At 58.4% G+C, this 15,334-nt stretch overlaps 3 protein-coding genes across 3 annotated transcripts; 2 read left to right on the forward strand and 1 right to left on the reverse strand.

The window, feature by feature from the left end:
* The first annotated feature begins 1,350 nt into the window (after window positions 1–1,350).
* Window positions 1,351–3,603, forward strand: GGS23DRAFT_554400 (major facilitator superfamily domain-containing protein). Its single transcript, XM_051515540.1, has 4 exons — window positions 1,351–1,593; window positions 1,678–1,707; window positions 1,784–2,062; window positions 2,122–3,603. The coding sequence occupies exons 3-4, from the start codon at window positions 1,813–1,815 to the stop codon at window positions 3,570–3,572; spliced, it is 1,701 nt and encodes a 566-aa protein (XP_051374584.1). The 5' UTR covers window positions 1,351–1,593; window positions 1,678–1,707; window positions 1,784–1,812; the 3' UTR covers window positions 3,573–3,603.
* A 787-nt stretch (window positions 3,604–4,390) lies between these two features.
* GGS23DRAFT_554405 (IMP dehydrogenase) lies at window positions 4,391–7,183 on the reverse strand. The gene is made up of 2 exons (XM_051515541.1): window positions 6,447–7,183; window positions 4,391–6,194 (listed from the first exon to the last, which is right to left on the reverse strand). Exons 1-2 carry the CDS (start codon window positions 6,937–6,939, stop codon window positions 5,056–5,058), a joined length of 1,632 nt encoding a protein of 543 aa, XP_051374585.1. The 5' UTR covers window positions 6,940–7,183; the 3' UTR covers window positions 4,391–5,055.
* Window positions 7,184–8,043: 860 nt separating this feature from the next.
* Window positions 8,044–13,487, forward strand: GGS23DRAFT_357771 (uncharacterized protein). The gene is made up of 2 exons (XM_051513215.1): window positions 8,044–12,873; window positions 12,951–13,487. The coding sequence occupies exons 1-2, from the start codon at window positions 8,264–8,266 to the stop codon at window positions 13,339–13,341; spliced, it is 5,001 nt and encodes a 1,666-aa protein (XP_051374586.1). The 5' UTR covers window positions 8,044–8,263; the 3' UTR covers window positions 13,342–13,487.
* Window positions 13,488–15,334: the final 1,847 nt, after the last annotated feature.

A 15,334-nucleotide genomic window follows, 5' to 3' on the forward strand; every position in this document is an offset into this window, starting at 1 on the left:
CGCCTAGGTCCTTGACTCTCCCCGAGTCGCTGCCCTTGCGAATCGATGGCTGATTATGCGTTGCGAGCATTGCCTACACATCCAATCTACCGTGATAACCATGATGGAGAAGGACACAAGAAGGACGAAGGACCAGCGATCTTAAGAGTCGCTCGAAATCGAATGTACCCTGTGGCTGGGTAGGTTACGCAGGCGCTTCGCGGTTCGTAAATCTTCCGACTGGTATCATTTGTCACGAATATTCGTTCACGACGATCGACCTTTAGCACCGGACAAGGCGAGGAACGCGGTCCGGCAAGTAGCTGCTTCGGGTCATCGTCTAGGGGGAAAAAAAAAATTCAGCTCTCATGCAGGGCATATACTACCCTACGCCACACTCTGAGCACACTACACGCACTCGCAACTTTTTCTCTCACCAACCCCTACGGTAACGCCTATTACTACGTCAAGCACTCTCCTCCCAGGGTGATTGGGCCGACCCACCGCCACCGCACCCAGACTCGATACTCGGGGAGGCTGCGTGCGGTAAGCCGCAAATCAGAGAACGGCGCGGGCGGGCGGGCGAATCATCGCGGCAGCGAACTAGGCCCGCTTCAAGCGTAGCAAGGTCCAAGAAACTTGCATGCTACGCTATATGACAAGGGCGAAAGTGGATATTAGAGGGGACCCTCGCCCTCACTCCGGTGACAGGCGCCGATGCGATGACCCAGCCCGTACCCAAGCCTAGCCATTCTAAGGTACTAGGAGTGTAGGTTGCCATTGGTAACTTTGGCCGACGTCCCTCGTGCTTTATAAGGTTTTATTCCCCTCGCCGCCGCGGCAGAGAGCAGGGAAAGCCGTCTCTCTCTTTTTTCATCTTGTCGTCTTTACTTCCACTCTCTTCTCTCGTTCGGTCCTGGGCCCACGCGAGTCTTAGACCTACGGACACGTAGACGCGGTGGCGGTAGTCTCCATATCATCCTAAAAACCAAAACCCGCTCGTTCCTCCTTTGACGCTCGGACAAGGTCCACACTCTTTAGCTCCCACGTACACAAAGAAACGCCGAACGGGGGAGCTCGTACGTGAAACGGCCATCTAGCTCTCTCCTCCTTGAAGCAACCTACCTGCCTTCGCAGCGATACAGAATCTAGTCCAGTCTTTTTTTGGCGACGAGAACGACGATTATGACTCCAGCTAGCCATCATGGCCCGAAACTGCCGGTCCAGCAACTGGCCATACTGGGTGAGCGTTGAATCGTTTTTTTTTTTCTTGCCTGCCTACCAACCTCCTACGTTCGGGCCAACCGACATCGCCTAGCGGGAGGGTTTCCTGATATCAATCTGTCGGAAGCTCACAAGTCCGTGGATCGAGACCATTAGTAGAGCCTGTCCCGCCTCCCCGGGCCGGCTGCTGCACGTATCTATCTTGCTCAATATATTTGTTCCCGTGTCGTGGAATGTGTCCGCACCCGAAAGACCTTGAAAGTTGCCGCGCCTTGCCCGCTTCGCTTCGCTGCTGCGTGACTGGTTAAAAAACAAATATGGTGCCAAAGACATCTCGCAAGGCCTCAGAAAACCTTTACGTGTAATTGAGATTTCGGCCAGGACTAGAAGGTGGCCTTCACAGCGAGACTGCTATACTGGCCTAGCCAGATAATTCATCCGCTCTGCGTACTTCCAGCTAACTTGATTTCTTAGCCATTGCACGGTTCGCCGAACCGCTTGCTTGTAAGTTGCGAACATTTGCATGTGGCGCTCTCTTCAAAGTGAAAAAGTTCTCACGATTAACGATCGGTTACTCAAGACACCTCCGTGTTCCCTTACCTTCCCGAAATGATATCCTCCTTCGGCGTCGAGAAGAAAGAAGTGGCAAAATGGGCCGGCATCACAAGCTCCGTCTTCTCCCTGGCACAGAGCTTAACGGCCGTGGCGTGGGGGAGGGCCTCCGACCGGTTAGGAAGGAAACCTGTGATCATGACCGGCCTCCTGTGTACCATGATCTGTTTCTTGGCATGGGGTATGTCGACGAGCTTATCGATGGCGATCATCGTTCGTGCCATACAAGGCGCGAGCAATGGAAATGGTACGTGGTTATTGATATATCCCGTTCTCCGCGCCCCCGGATGCTGACTACCGGGCAAGTCGGGATTATCAGGACAATGGTCGCGGAGATGGTGACCGAAAGGGAACTTCAGCCCAAGGCCTTCTCCGTCATGCCGCTCGTTTGGAGTGTCGGGTCGGTATTTGGCCCAGCGTTCGGCGGGATGTTCGCCAAACCAGCGGAAAACTGGCCGGGCCTCTTCGGTAACAGCGAGTTCTTCAAAAAGTACCCGTTCGCCTTTCCCAACATCATCGGCTCTCTCTTCTTCCTCATCTCCCTCGCGACCGGCGTCCTCTTCCTCAAGGAGACCCTGCACAGAAAACGCCACGCGCGAGACTGGGGCCTCGTCCTCGGCGAGCGCATCGCCGAGGTGTTCAGGGAGAAGCCTCACCGAGGGGCGCAGCGCCTCCGCCGCTATTCGCTGCAGGATGCCGAGGCCTCGGCGCCGCTGCTGACCGCCGGCGCGCCGCCCAAGTCGGCGGCGAGAGTCGCCGTCGTCGAGACTCCGATCGAGAAAGCCAAGCCCCTCCCGATGAGCGCCGTCTTCACGCGCCAGAGCGTCGTCAACCTCGTCGCGTACACGTTCCTGGCGCTGCACTCGGTCGCCTTCGACCAGGTCCTGGCCGTGTTCCTCAACTACCCGCCGCAGGAGCACACGCCCGAGAACACGTCGCTGCCGTTCGTGTTCAGCGGCGGGTTCGGGCTGACGCACGCGCGGATCGGCAGCATCTTCGCCTTCTACGGGATCGTGTCAGGGCTGATCCAGTTCCTGCTGTTCCCGCCGCTGTGCGCGCGGTTCGGCGTGCTGCGGTGCTTCCAGGCGTGCCTGGTGACGTTCCCGGTCGTGTACGCGGCGACGCCGTACACGGTGCTGCTCGGCGGCGCGGGCGCGCGGCTCGCCGCGCTCGCGGCCGTGCTCGTCGTCAAGAGCTTCGCCGTCATCGTCGGCTTCCCCTGCACCACCATCCTGCTGACCAACAGCGCGGCCAGCCTCGACGTGCTCGGCACGCTCAACGGCTTCGCCACCACCTTCAGCGCCCTCGGCCGCGCCGGCGGCCCCGCCCTCGCCGGCGCCGCCTTCACCTGGGGCGTCAAGCACGACGTCGTCGGCCTGCCCTGGTGGCTCCTCGCCGCCATCTCCGCCCTCGGCGCCGTCCCCGCCTGGTTCATCGTCGAGGGCGACGGGCCGCGCGGCGCGGCCGAGGACGACGAGGCGGAGGATGAGAATCTGGACGAGTTTCAGGATGAGCTGGACGCGGCCGACGACGCTGACGACGAGAGCGACGACCTCAGCGAGGCCGAAGACGAAGACGAAGACGGGGCGCGGAGGCGCGGCGCGCTGGGCGACGCGGACGGCGTGATCGAGGGGGTGCGGCCGCCGCGGCGCGCGGGTAGCGGCAGCGCCGGTGGGAGCAGCTCGCCGGGCAAGAGCGCGAAGAAGCGCGGCGGCAGCGCGAGCACGCAGTACGGGACGATAGGGAAGACGCGATGAGCCGGGGGGTAAAAGTTCAGATAGAGAGAGAGTGGAGGAGCGGGGGGGGGGGGGGGGGGGTTAATGAGTGGTTGTATAAGGGACGGCGAAAACAGCGGATAGGGAAGGGATGGGGGGATAAATAGATAGAATACCTTGGGTACGGGGACATGGGATATGAGATATACGTGCATATACCTACCTAGGTATATATATATATATATATATATACGAGTCATTATCTGTACGGGAAAAAAGGAGTAATAAACACGTCAAAATTGCAAGACTTGCCGTCCATGACAGCCCCCCCTTCTCCCTCCCTACTAGCCGGCCTATCGGTCTGGATAGGTACCCACCGGCCGCGTCGCGCCATGCCTTGCCTGAGATACCTACCTAGTCTAGCTCGAAGACGCTTCTTCGTTGTGATAGCTTGGTTGGTCGGGTAGTGGGTGGATACGTTTTTAGTCTACCGGTAGGTAGGTAGGTAAGGTAGGTATGTCACGGCCGCTCCCTAACCATCGGACCCGGCAACGCGCGTGGTGTGCAGCTAACCCCGGAACCTCTATCCTGAAAACTCTTACCTACGTCCCGGGGCATCACTACGTTCGGACGGGGGACCTCTTAAGCTTTAGGAGGGAGAAAGAGGTTGATTGATTGATCGATCAATTGACTGACTGGTAAATACATAGGTAGGTAGGTATATACAGCCGCAGCGCGTAAGCCCTGCTCGAACCTATCTATAGCCGCGACCTATTCCCCCCTCCCCTCCCACCGAACATCGACCCGCGCCGGCGCCCGCTCCGTGCCCCCGCAGTGGCCCCCCCCCCCCCCCCCCCCCCCGGTCCGATCCGACATGACCTGCCCCCCCTATCCTCTATCCGCCGACCCAGAAAAAAAAAACACAAAACGCCGTAAATGCATTAATTGGTATCATCGAGTAGCGTGGGCCCCCAAAAAAAGAAGAGAGAGAAAGAACCCCTATCGTAAAAAAAAATGCCTATGGTAGTGATTTAAGGAAGAGAGAGAGGAGAGGTAGGTATCCCCCTTTCCGTCTCTCGTCCCCCCCTTTTCCTTTTCCTTCTCCTTTTCCTTCTCCTTTTCCTTCTCCTTTTCCTTCTCCTTTTCCTGCTTCCTTCCCTGTTATCCCCCCGTTCCCCCCCCACTCGGCCCGCCGCAAACACAGGACACCCGTCTCTTACAAGACTCGGCGGAAAGGGACGAGCCCTACTTTTTGGTATTTCTCCTGTCCAAACCATCGATTCCCATCCGCAACCGGTGTGCCGCCATCCCCCCTGCTCCGTTCCCATTCGTGTTTCTGCTCGAACCGGCCTGTCAACCGTGCGCGGAGCTTTTCTCTCTCTCTCTCTCTCGGACTATTTTCGGTTGTTTTGTGAACGCCTTCCTGCCTGCTGATTGAGACGTACTGGAGACACAGAAAAGCTCTGTGCGTATATGTGCGTGTGCGTGTGTGCGGATAGATATGTGCAAATCGCGGCGAGCCAAACTAAGCGTAGAGCTTCTTCTCGTAGCTCTCCATGTTGACGCCGCCCTCGAGCTGGGCGCTCGCCGTCCGGACCTCGAAGCGGAGGCTGCCGTTGGACGCGCTCTCGTGCAGCTCGCGGAGGCTGCGCATGCCGCAGTCCTGCATCGAGTGCTTGAGGCCCGCCGCGAGGTACGGCACGAACTTGCCGATGGAGCCGCGGTGCGCCACCGCGCCCGACACGCCCTGAGCGACGAGCACGCTATCCCCCTCGCTGAAGTACCGCGCCGTGCCCGCGTTGCTCGCCTGGCTGTTCTTGCCGCCCGCCCCGGCCTTCTTGTCCTGCATCGCGTCGATGCTGCCCATGCCGCGGTACGCCTTGACGAGCTTGCCCTCGCGCGAGACGAACGACGTGCCTGGAGACTCCGTCGTGCCCGCCAGCAGGCCGCCCATCATGACCGTCGACGCGCCGAGCGCCAGGCCCTTGACGATGTGGCCGACGTTCTGGACGCCGCCGTCGGCGATGCACGGCACTCCGAATCGCGCCGCGAACGACGAGACCGAGTACACCGCGGCCGCCTGGGGACGGCCGACGGCCATGACCTCCTGGGTGATGCAGGCGCTTCCGCTACCCATTCCGATCCGCAACCCGTCCACGCCCGCAGCGATTAGGGTCGCGGCCTGCTCACGAGTCACGACGTTTCCGCCGATGACGTCGAGGCCGGGGTATTCCTGCTTGATCCACTTGATCATGTCGACCTGATACATGCTGTTGCCCTGGCTGCTGTCCAAGACGACGATGTCGAGGCCGGCGTCGACTAGCTTCTGCAGGCGGATCTTGTCCTCTGGTCGGGTGCCGATAGCGGCTGCGCAGATGAGCTGCTTGGAGTCGGGGAGCTTGGAGGCGAGCGGGAAGTGCAGGTTCTTGGTCAAATCGGACCGGGAGATCATGGACACAAGGTTGAAGTCTTTGTCTACGATGGGTAGCTTGCCCTTCTTAGATTTCGCAAGGATCTTGTTGGCCTCAGGCAGGGTCACGCCGAGCTGGGCGGTGGTGAGCTCCGTCACCATGACCTTGTCGACCGCCTGGCTAAGATTCTCTTCGAACTGAAGGTCACGGTTGGTAACGATGCCCAGGAGCTTGGAGCCAAGCTTGCCGGACTCTACGCGCCGCGCGTTAGCCAGACCGTCAAATTTTTGCAAAGCTAACAAAGGACTGCGGCAATCGACATCTTCATATAGAAATTAAGTTGACTCCCCATGACATTGCTGTCTATACGGTGGAACGAAAGTTATAGTACTAAGGTTGTAATCATGCGATGCGATGCGATACGACACTCGCCTACCTACCGGCGCGGGGGCGCGCGAGCCGGAGAGGAGAGAAAGAAAAGCGAAGGAAAGCAGGCGACACTCACCAGTAATAGGGAAGCCGCCAAATCCCCACTTCTCTTTGAGCGCCTTGGCTTCCTCGACGGTGGTCTGCTTGCTGATGACGACGGGATCGATGATAAAACCGTTCTCGTATCGCTTGACCTTCCTGACCATGTCGGCCTGGGCGTCGGGCGAGCAGTTGTGGTGGATGACGCCCAGACCGCCCTGCAAGGCCATGTGGATGGCCATCTCGTGCTCCGTTACAGTGTCCATGGGGGACGACACGAAGGGAGTCTTGAGGGTGATACGCTTGGTGATGGGCGAGTCCAGCACGACCTCAGACGCAGGGAAACCGATGTAACCGGGCAAGACCAGGAAGTCATTGTAGGTCAGACCGCCACGCTGCCTCGTGTCTGTGAGCTCCTCGATGCCGAGGCCATCGCGAGACTGATATTCCCCCAAGGCCTCGATAGCGCTGTGGTAGTCCCGAAACTTGGTGTTGCCGTTGACCGGGACGGCTCCGTTGATGGAAGGCATCCTGCGAGCACGGAAACCCGAAAATCAGGCAAGAGAAGGCTGAGCAGGACGGGGTGAGGTCGAAGACGTCGAGATGTAAAATTGACCTGTCGACGGGTTGTGCGGCGATCTTCTTCCCAAGTAGAAGGAAAGGAAGAGAAGAAAAAAATTCCTCCAAAAGCGTACTGAATGAATTTCAGTAGGTAAATTTTTTTTTCCCTCTCCGTTCCGATGTGGCAGGGGGTGGGGGAGAAAATGTTAATAGGTAACTTCGAGGTTGTGTGGTCCGCCCGTATTCAGTGGGGGTATATTGTTAACTGGGAGACTTTTAGTGCTAGGTATAAGCAGAAACGCAGTGATCGACGGCCATCTGCCGGTAGGGATGCGACGTCTTGGGTACCTAGACCAGTGTAGGCTAGGTACCTATCGGGGGCTTTACAGGCGCAATTTTATAGGCAGGTTAGGCTAGGTTCAGTGCCTAGCTACGGGGGGCATGATCCTATGCCCTTATCGGGTGTGCTATACCAATGTGGATGTATTATGCCGTTATGCCGCTACGGGGCCGCACCATTACATAATCCCTATTTTGGCATTATTTTTTTTCTGTGGTGTGGTCCCCTTGTGATTGGTGGAGGCGGGGCACCCTCGCCCGGTTGGCCCCCCACCCAGATAAATAAACAAACTTCCCGAACCAGGTGGCTCTGGTCGGGCTGCGCTCGTCTCGCCGGGACCCTCCAAGCTCCGTTCATAACCGTCATCATCCCTTCACATCACCGTTACCCACAAGTCGCTTCTCTCTAGTACACATACACGTCCTTCTCTCGACAACTACCTCGACGACGCGATACTATTCCGGACTTCTCTCTCTTCTTTTTTTCTCCTATTTTCCCCCTTTGGAGGTTTAATTGCATGCCAGCGTGTTTCTGGCCGCCCTGTTTGTCCCCAGGTGCCCGTGTCCTTCTCCGCGTATCCTCATCTCCTCTGCTCCGCTGCACCGCCTCGTCCCCATTCCTATGAGTGCGCCGCGGACGCGCGCATCCTCTAACCCTCAGGCCTACCGTATCATGTTATAGGAGACGCCATCCTGCTGACACCCTGCGATCCCAAGAGAGTCGTCGTTGCTGTGCACGGCTCCTCGCTCCTCGACGCAAGCCGAGGGAACTAGTCGCCAAGGCCACCAGGTCACCGCCTTATCGTCACCATCTCGCACCACAACAACCCTAGCCGCTCGCCCTCCGAGAAACCCTCCCCGGCTCGGGCAGCTGTGATGCGGGCGTCAATACCGGCCAGTGTTACCATCCAGCTTGACCAAGAGCATCACCACCCGCAGGTCTAGTTGATCGAGATGTCGAACCGGCCTCATCCACTCCGTCAGACATACACTGTTGACTACACAACAAACAATACCATTAATCGCCAGCTATCCACCACCTCATCCGCATCCTCTGGCTACTCGACCGGCTCCTTCGGCTCCGACCCGTACGACCTCGGCCAGCCAAGTCCCAGTTCCTCTGTCGCCTCCAATGGATACCCCGCTCGCTCCCTTGGCCACAAGCGCGGTCTAAGTGAGGCCGCGATCCGACGCCCGCCGCGCCGTCCCAGCGCATCTGACGAGCCCAAGAAGAGCCCCGAAGCCATGTACAATTTGGCCAGGCAGTCATTACGCCCGCTCCCGCAGACGCCGGTTTCGGATCCCAAGCCCGAGAAGACGCCGCCCTTTCGCGATCGCCACGAGCGCGGGCAGAGCTTTGACATCAGCAAGCTTTCCCTAAATGCAGGGAAAACCTCACCTACTACCGCATCAAAACCCTCCGTCCGGCCCTCCTCGCTATTCCTCTCAACGCCCGAAACTATACGCCAGGGCGTGTCCAGCGGCAGCGGCTCCCCGCATTCCCCCCAGGCGTTGGTCCACCACTCCACCTTCATCGCCCCGGACCTAGAGGAGCTTGGTCGCTCCTCAACAAATGAACTGCGCACGTTGTCCAAGCTAGCCCAGGATGGGGAGGCCGAAGATTTTGCCATCACCTCCCCGGCCCAGCAGGTAGTTGGCCTGCGCGGCCGACGGAGACTACAGAGGGCGGGCAACGCGAGCGGCGCGAGGAATGGGCAACGCGGCGACCGCTACGGCTTCGAGGGCCGCAACTGGATGGACAAGCAGAGACAGTTCCTCCAGGCTTACGAATACCTATGCCACATCGGCGAAGCCAAGGAGTGGATCGAGGATATCATCCACCGCCAGATCCCGCCCATCGTCGAGCTGGAGGAGGCCCTGCGAGACGGCGTCACCCTAGCCGAGGTGGTGGAAGCCCTGAACCCGGACCGACGGCATCGCATCTTCCGACATCCACGACTGCAAGCGAGACATTGGGACAACGTGGCCGCATTCTTCCGATACCTGGACGAGGTTGAGCTGCCAGATCTCTTCCGATTTGAGCTTATTGATCTCTACGAGAAGAAGAACATCCCCAAGGTCATCTACTGCTTGCACGCCCTGAGTTGGCTCCTATTCCGCAAGGGCATCGTGGACTTCAGGATAGGAAACCTGGTCGGCCAGCTAGAGTTCGAGCACCACGAGCTAGAGGCGATGCAGAAGGGCCTAGATAAGCTCGGGGCCAACATGCCTAGCTTCGGCAATATGAGTGCCGACTTTGGCGTAGAACCAACGCCCGAACCGGAAGAGACCGAGGAGGAGCGGATCGATCGCGAGCTGTCCGAGAACGAAGCCGTCATCCTCGACCTCCAATCCCAGATGCGAGGAGCCATGCTTCGACTACGGCTCGGCACCATCATGCAGCAGTTATGGGACTCGGAGGAGTGGCTCGTTGATCTCCAGTCGCGCATCCGGGGTGACTGGGCCCGTCAGGTCGCGGGTTACAGGCTCGAGATGCGGACATTTGCCATCAACCTCCAGAGCACTGCCCGCGGATTCCTGGCTCGAAATAGAATGGCGCGCAGAGAACACTTTTGGAAGAGCAATGAAAACGACATCTTGGCACTTCAGAGCTTGATACGAGCGGCAAAGGTCCGCGACGAGGTACGAGAAACTCGATCTCAATTAGAGCGAGCGGACGGCCCAGTGCGGAGTATCCAGGCTATGTTCAGAGGCTACCTAGCGCGCGAGAAAGTCGTCGCTCAGAAACAGGAGACGAGTCGTATGACTGGTCCCGTAGTAAAGCTTCAGTCTGCGATACGAGGAATGCTGGGAAGAGAGAGGGTCGATCGGGATCTTCGCGACCTCGAGAACGAGACCCCGGCTATCACCGGCTTGCAGGCCGCCGTCAAGGCGATGCTAACCAGATACCAGATCCACGAGCAACGTGAGGCGCTCGCTGGCTTCGCTCCGCAGTGGGAGTCGCTCCAGGCCCTCGGTCGCGGGAACTTGCTTCGACAGGAGATTCAGTCTACCAAGGTCGAACTTGCGCAGCACACTCCCGAAATTGGGTCGCTGCAAGCTCACATCCGCGCCGCGGCGGTGCGCCGAGAGATTGCCGACAAGCTGGATGCGCTGAATGACAACGAATCCTCCATACTCGACCTCCAGTCTCAGGCCCGAGGCATGCTCGAGCGACAGCGGGTAGCTGCTGAGCTCGATGCCCTCGAAAACAACGCGCCGAGTATCACCGAACTTCAGGCCGGCATCCGCGGTGCCCAGTTTAGGACGCAACATTATGCGCTCCTCGACGAATTGAAATCTCACGAAGACGAAGTTACCGCACTGCAAGGTCTCGCCCGAGCCATGCTCCTACGGGACAACGTCGGCCAGCTTCTCGCCGAGCTCGACGAGCACGAAGAGTCGGTGGCAGAGCTGCAGAGTCTTGCCAAGGGTTTCGTCGTTCGAGAGAAGTTCGCGGCCAAGAAGAAGCACTTTGACGAGAATATGGAAAAGGTGGTCAAGATTCAGAGCTTCGTCCGCGCCAAGCTTCAAGGAGAAGCGTACAGGAGTCTGACGACGGGGAAGAATCCCCCGGTCGGCGCCGTAAAGAACTTCGTGCACCTGCTCAACGACAGCGATTTCGATTTCAACGAGGAAGTCGAATTCGAAAGGCTACGGAAGACGGTGGTCCAGCAGGTCCGGCAGAACGAGATGCTCGAGCAGTATATCGATCAGCTCGATATCAAGATCGCTCTGCTCGTCAAGAACAAGATTACCCTCGACGAAGTTGTCCGCCACCAAAACACCTTCGGCGGACACGCCAGCAACGTCTTGGCCAACGCCAGCATCTCTTCCGCCAACCAGTTCGACCTGAAGGCCCTGAACAAGAGCTCAAGGAAGAAGCTAGAGTCGTACCAGCAGCTATTCTTCAACCTCCAGACCCAACCACAATACCTAGCCAGACTCTTTAGACGGGTTCGAGAGCTGGGCACGGCGGAGAAGGAGATCAAACGCATCGAGTTGCTCATGATGGGGCTTTTCGGGTATGCGCAGAAGAGGAGAGAGGAATACTACCTGCTGAAGCTCATCGCGAGGTCGATCCGGGAGGAGGTCGACGCCTGCAGCTCCATCCAAGAGTACCTCCGCAGCAACTATTTCTGGTCGAAGCTGCTCAGCAATTACACCCGATCGCCACGAGACAGGAAATATCTGCGCGACCTGCTCGGCCCGCTGATACGAGACAATATCGTCGAGGACCCCGCCCTGGACTTGGAGAGCGACCCGATGCAGATATACCGGTCTGCCATCAACAACGAGGAGCTTCGCACCGGCCGACCAAGTCGGCGGCCGCTCGACATAACCCGAGACGTCGCGATCAAGGACCCGGAGACGCGCGAGATGTTTATCGACCACCTCCGCGATCTCCGGGAGATATCGGACCAGTTCTTCGTCGCCTTCGAGGATCTGCTGCACCGGATGCCCTACGGCTTGCGGTTTATCTGCCAGCAGATGTTCGAGGCGCTACGCGACCGATTCCAGCGCGAGCCTCCGCATAGCGTGCTTCAGATCGTCGGGAACTGGGTCTGGCGTTTCTACCTGCAGCCGGCGTTGCTGAATCCCGAGCACGTGGGCGTGATCGAGAAGAGCCTAGGCCCTCTCCAGAAGCGCAACCTCGGCGAGGTTGCCAAGGTCCTCGGCCAGATCGCGTCCGGTCGTCCATTTGGTGGGGAGAATATCTACCTGCAACCCCTCAACGCCTTCGTAGGCGAGTCCGTCGAGCGGCTGGCCCAGATCACGAGCGACCTGATCTCCGTTGCCGATGCTGAGAGCACGTTCGACATCGACGAGTTCAACGACCTCTACGCCAAGAACAGGCCGACTCTTTACATCAAGATGACCGACGTCTTCGCCATCCACTCGCTCATCGCACACGAAATACCTGCCATCTGTCCGAGCCGCGACGATATCCTCCGCGAGATCTTGCAGGATCTGGGGAGCGCTAAGAACAACGAGAGCGAAATGAACGCGGCCGGGCCGTCGGATATCCAGATGTTCCTCACCCCCAAGCTCCACGATATCGAGGACCCCGACGCGGATGCCAAGGCACTCTTCATGGAGACTAAGCGCTGCATCTTGTACATTATTCGCGTGCAGACGGGCGCCAACCTCCTCGAGATTCTCGTGCGCCCACCGACGCAGGAGGACGAGCAGAAGTGGCAAGCACTCCTTCACGAGGACTTCGCATCCGGCAGCAACACGAAAGGAGCGTACTCGGACGTCAACATGGTCGACGTAACTCGGATGTCGTACTACGATATGAAGCGCAACGCCCTAGAGAACATCATGCGCCTGGAGCACATGGGGCGCATCACCAAACACAATTACTACCAGGACGTGTTGAACGCGATCGCACTCGATATCCGCACCAAGAGCCGCCGTAGGATACAGCGGCAACGCGAGCTGGAGGGCGTGCGGCTCACTCTTACCAATTTGAATGACAAGGCCAAGTACTTGGAACAGCAACGTAAGAGCTACGACGATTACATCGAGCAAGCTATGGCCACGCTGCAGAAGAACAAAGGGTAATTCAAACCATCCCCCCTCCCCTCTCCTCTCTCTCTCGGTGTAGACGGTGCACGGTGCTAACGTCGCGAAATAGGAAAAAACGATTCCTCCTGCCCTTCACCAAGCAGTACAACCACCAGCGGGAGCTGGAGCGCTCCGGACGCGTTCCCAAGTTCGGTTCTTACAAGTATAGCGTCCGGGCACTCGCCGAGAAGGGCGTCGTGGTGTCGTGGCTGGGCGTGTCGGAGCGCGACTGGAGCAACATCAACCTCACGATCTCGTGCGACGAGGTGGGCGTGTTCAACGTCGAGGGCAGCCGCGGCCACATCCAGATCCCGGGCGCCAGCGCGCTGATATCCATCGAGGACCTGCTGCAGGCGCAGTTCGAATCGCATCAGTTCATGAACGTGTTCGAGGGCAACCTGAGGCTGAACGTCAACCTCCTGCTCCACCTGCTCTACAAGAAGTTCTACCGGACCCAATAGATCCGAGAATTTGGCGTCCTAGGCTCCCGCGGCGTAACGTAGGTAGGGGCCGGCACAGCACCGAGCGTCGCAAGCGACGTGCGAGAACGGTTGAAGCGGCCTGAGGTGGGGTAGCTTCACGCGGCAGATGCGTGACGAAGAGACGGGCTGGGGAGGGAGGTTGCCGTGAAATTCGGCCGGGGTTCGGGGAGGGCAACGGCGTTGCCGTGGGCGACAGCTGGTGCTGTTCTTCTGTGTGCACTCTCTTCTCTTCGAGTCGGCACCGTATCTAAGGAAGGGGGAGGAAGGTTCATGACAGGCAGGGGGGGAGAGGGGAACAGAGAAAGGGAGGAGATATGTGCTTCGACGACGACGACAATGGGGCTGGCCGGACTGGGCTGGGCTGGGCTTAAGGGGGGAGGCGGGACGGAAAGAAATGGACTCGCTTGCCAACTCGATAACAACAACGACTTCGCTCTACGACCGATCCTCGGCGGAAAGTGTCTAGTACTTTGCTGGCCGGCTGGCTGCTGCCGGACGTGCTTCCCGGTTGATGGCGACGGCAGCGGCAGCGGCCGCGACGACGACGAGAAGCAGTGGTGTACGGATCGGGTAGCATAGCAAGCAAGCAAGCATCTATGTAGTTAACCTCAACGCACGACGATACGGCAATAACAAAAAGACGAAAGGAAGCCCCCCTTAATGTAATCCGCTTCGGCCCAAACGACAGCTTGCTCGAGTGGTGATGTGGCGCTTTCGCGACGGTATCATGGCGTGCCGTAGAGAGAGTACTTGTAAGCCGTAAGTAGGCCAACCTTTATTGATGGGGAAAAGACGTTTGTAGGTATGCAAACCTATACAGAACACTCGGTGGCCCGCGGAGGGGCAGGTTAGCTTGAAGGGCGATGCTAACGCGGAGAGGTCAACCGGGGGTTCTCGTCTCAACGACCCTCTGGTCGAGTATTAATAGTCGGCTCGTAATACTAACACCTTGATATCGCAGTTCCGTATTATCCTCCCCCCGCTCCTTGACTTTGCCGTCCGCCTCCTCTAGGTACCCATATACACACTAACCTCCCACACGCCCATCCCCTCGCTTCCTCTCTCCGGCACTCGCTCGCTCGCTCGCTCACCCCGTTCACACCCGCGGCTACTGATACATCTCCTACTTGCTTACTATTATACTTATCCAGTATCTCAAAGTTGTTTGGGCATAATAGCCGCAGTTTCCCAAAGTTCATCTATTCCTTTTGTAAAAAAGCTCGGTCATCTGTCCTGATAGGCATATACCACGGCCGCCGTTTGTTCTGCGGAGTTATCGAGACGTAGGTAGGTATAGCTCTACTGACGCCCTCCTCTAGGGCCGGCCCCCCCCCCCCTTCCCCGCAGCCTGCCGTGTGTCGGTTTCTACCGTGACAGGTGTGTGTGTGTGGACGGGCCGCGCTAGGCTTGCGGAGACACGCTGGTGCGACGCGGGACTGGGCCTGGCGCGTGGTGAGAAGGGGGGCGGGGATAGTGGAGGAGGAGGAGGAGGAGGAGGAGTATCTGCCCGACGGCGTCTGCTTCTTCTGTTCTGTAGCTGCCTAGGTGGTTAAGAGGGGTCTGACGGCGGGGATCTGGTGGGAGGTAGGTATGGAGATCGTGTGGCGCGGGGAGGTCAGCTATACCCGCACCTGTGGAGGCTGTAGGTGCCTGTGGCCGGTAAGTATGGATATATATACGTACGGATGTAGGTAATATGGACGTAGGCCCAACGGGAGACTGGCAGAGGACGACTCTGGATACGAGGAAAGGTGTATATAAAGCCCACATTCCCATGCGCGAATGCCGATTCGGCTCCGTACTCGACCATTTCACCTACGGGCCTCCCGGCGCAGGGCATCTGCGCAAGTCAGAGGAAGGTAGGCAAAGAAAGCAGCATCTGTGCAAGCCAGCTATTTACCTACTTACCAGGCGGTATAACCACCTACGCTCACGAGAGCAGTCCTGGAACCCCACGACGCAGCGTCTTCTC

The sequence above is a fragment of the Durotheca rogersii genome (genome assembly GCF_024521655.1).
Source record: "Durotheca rogersii strain YMJ 92031201 chromosome Unknown GGS23scaffold_4, whole genome shotgun sequence".
In the NCBI taxonomy this organism is placed as follows: domain Eukaryota; kingdom Fungi; phylum Ascomycota; class Sordariomycetes; order Xylariales; family Xylariaceae; genus Durotheca; species Durotheca rogersii.

What these genes read in the sequence shown, in the direction of transcription:
- GGS23DRAFT_554400 (XM_051515540.1), top strand. Translation starts at nt 1,813, where the DNA reads ATGATATCCTCCTTCGGCGTCGAGAAGAAAGAAGTGGCAAAATGGGCC. An exon ending in AGGCGCGAGCAATGGAAATG is followed by an intron (nt 2,063 to 2,121) that starts GTACGTGGTTAT and finishes CTACCGGGCAAG; the next exon opens with TCGGGATTATCAGGACAATG.
- GGS23DRAFT_554405 (XM_051515541.1), bottom strand. Translation starts at nt 6,939, where the DNA reads ATGCCTTCCATCAACGGAGCCGTCCCGGTCAACGGCAACACCAAGTTT. An exon ending in TGGCGGCTTCCCTATTACTG is followed by an intron (nt 6,195 to 6,446) that starts GTGAGTGTCGCC and finishes CGCGGCGCGTAG; the next exon opens with AGTCCGGCAAGCTTGGCTCC.
- GGS23DRAFT_357771 (XM_051513215.1), top strand. Translation starts at nt 8,264, where the DNA reads ATGTCGAACCGGCCTCATCCACTCCGTCAGACATACACTGTTGACTAC. An exon ending in ACGCTGCAGAAGAACAAAGG is followed by an intron (nt 12,874 to 12,950) that starts GTAATTCAAACC and finishes GTCGCGAAATAG; the next exon opens with GAAAAAACGATTCCTCCTGC.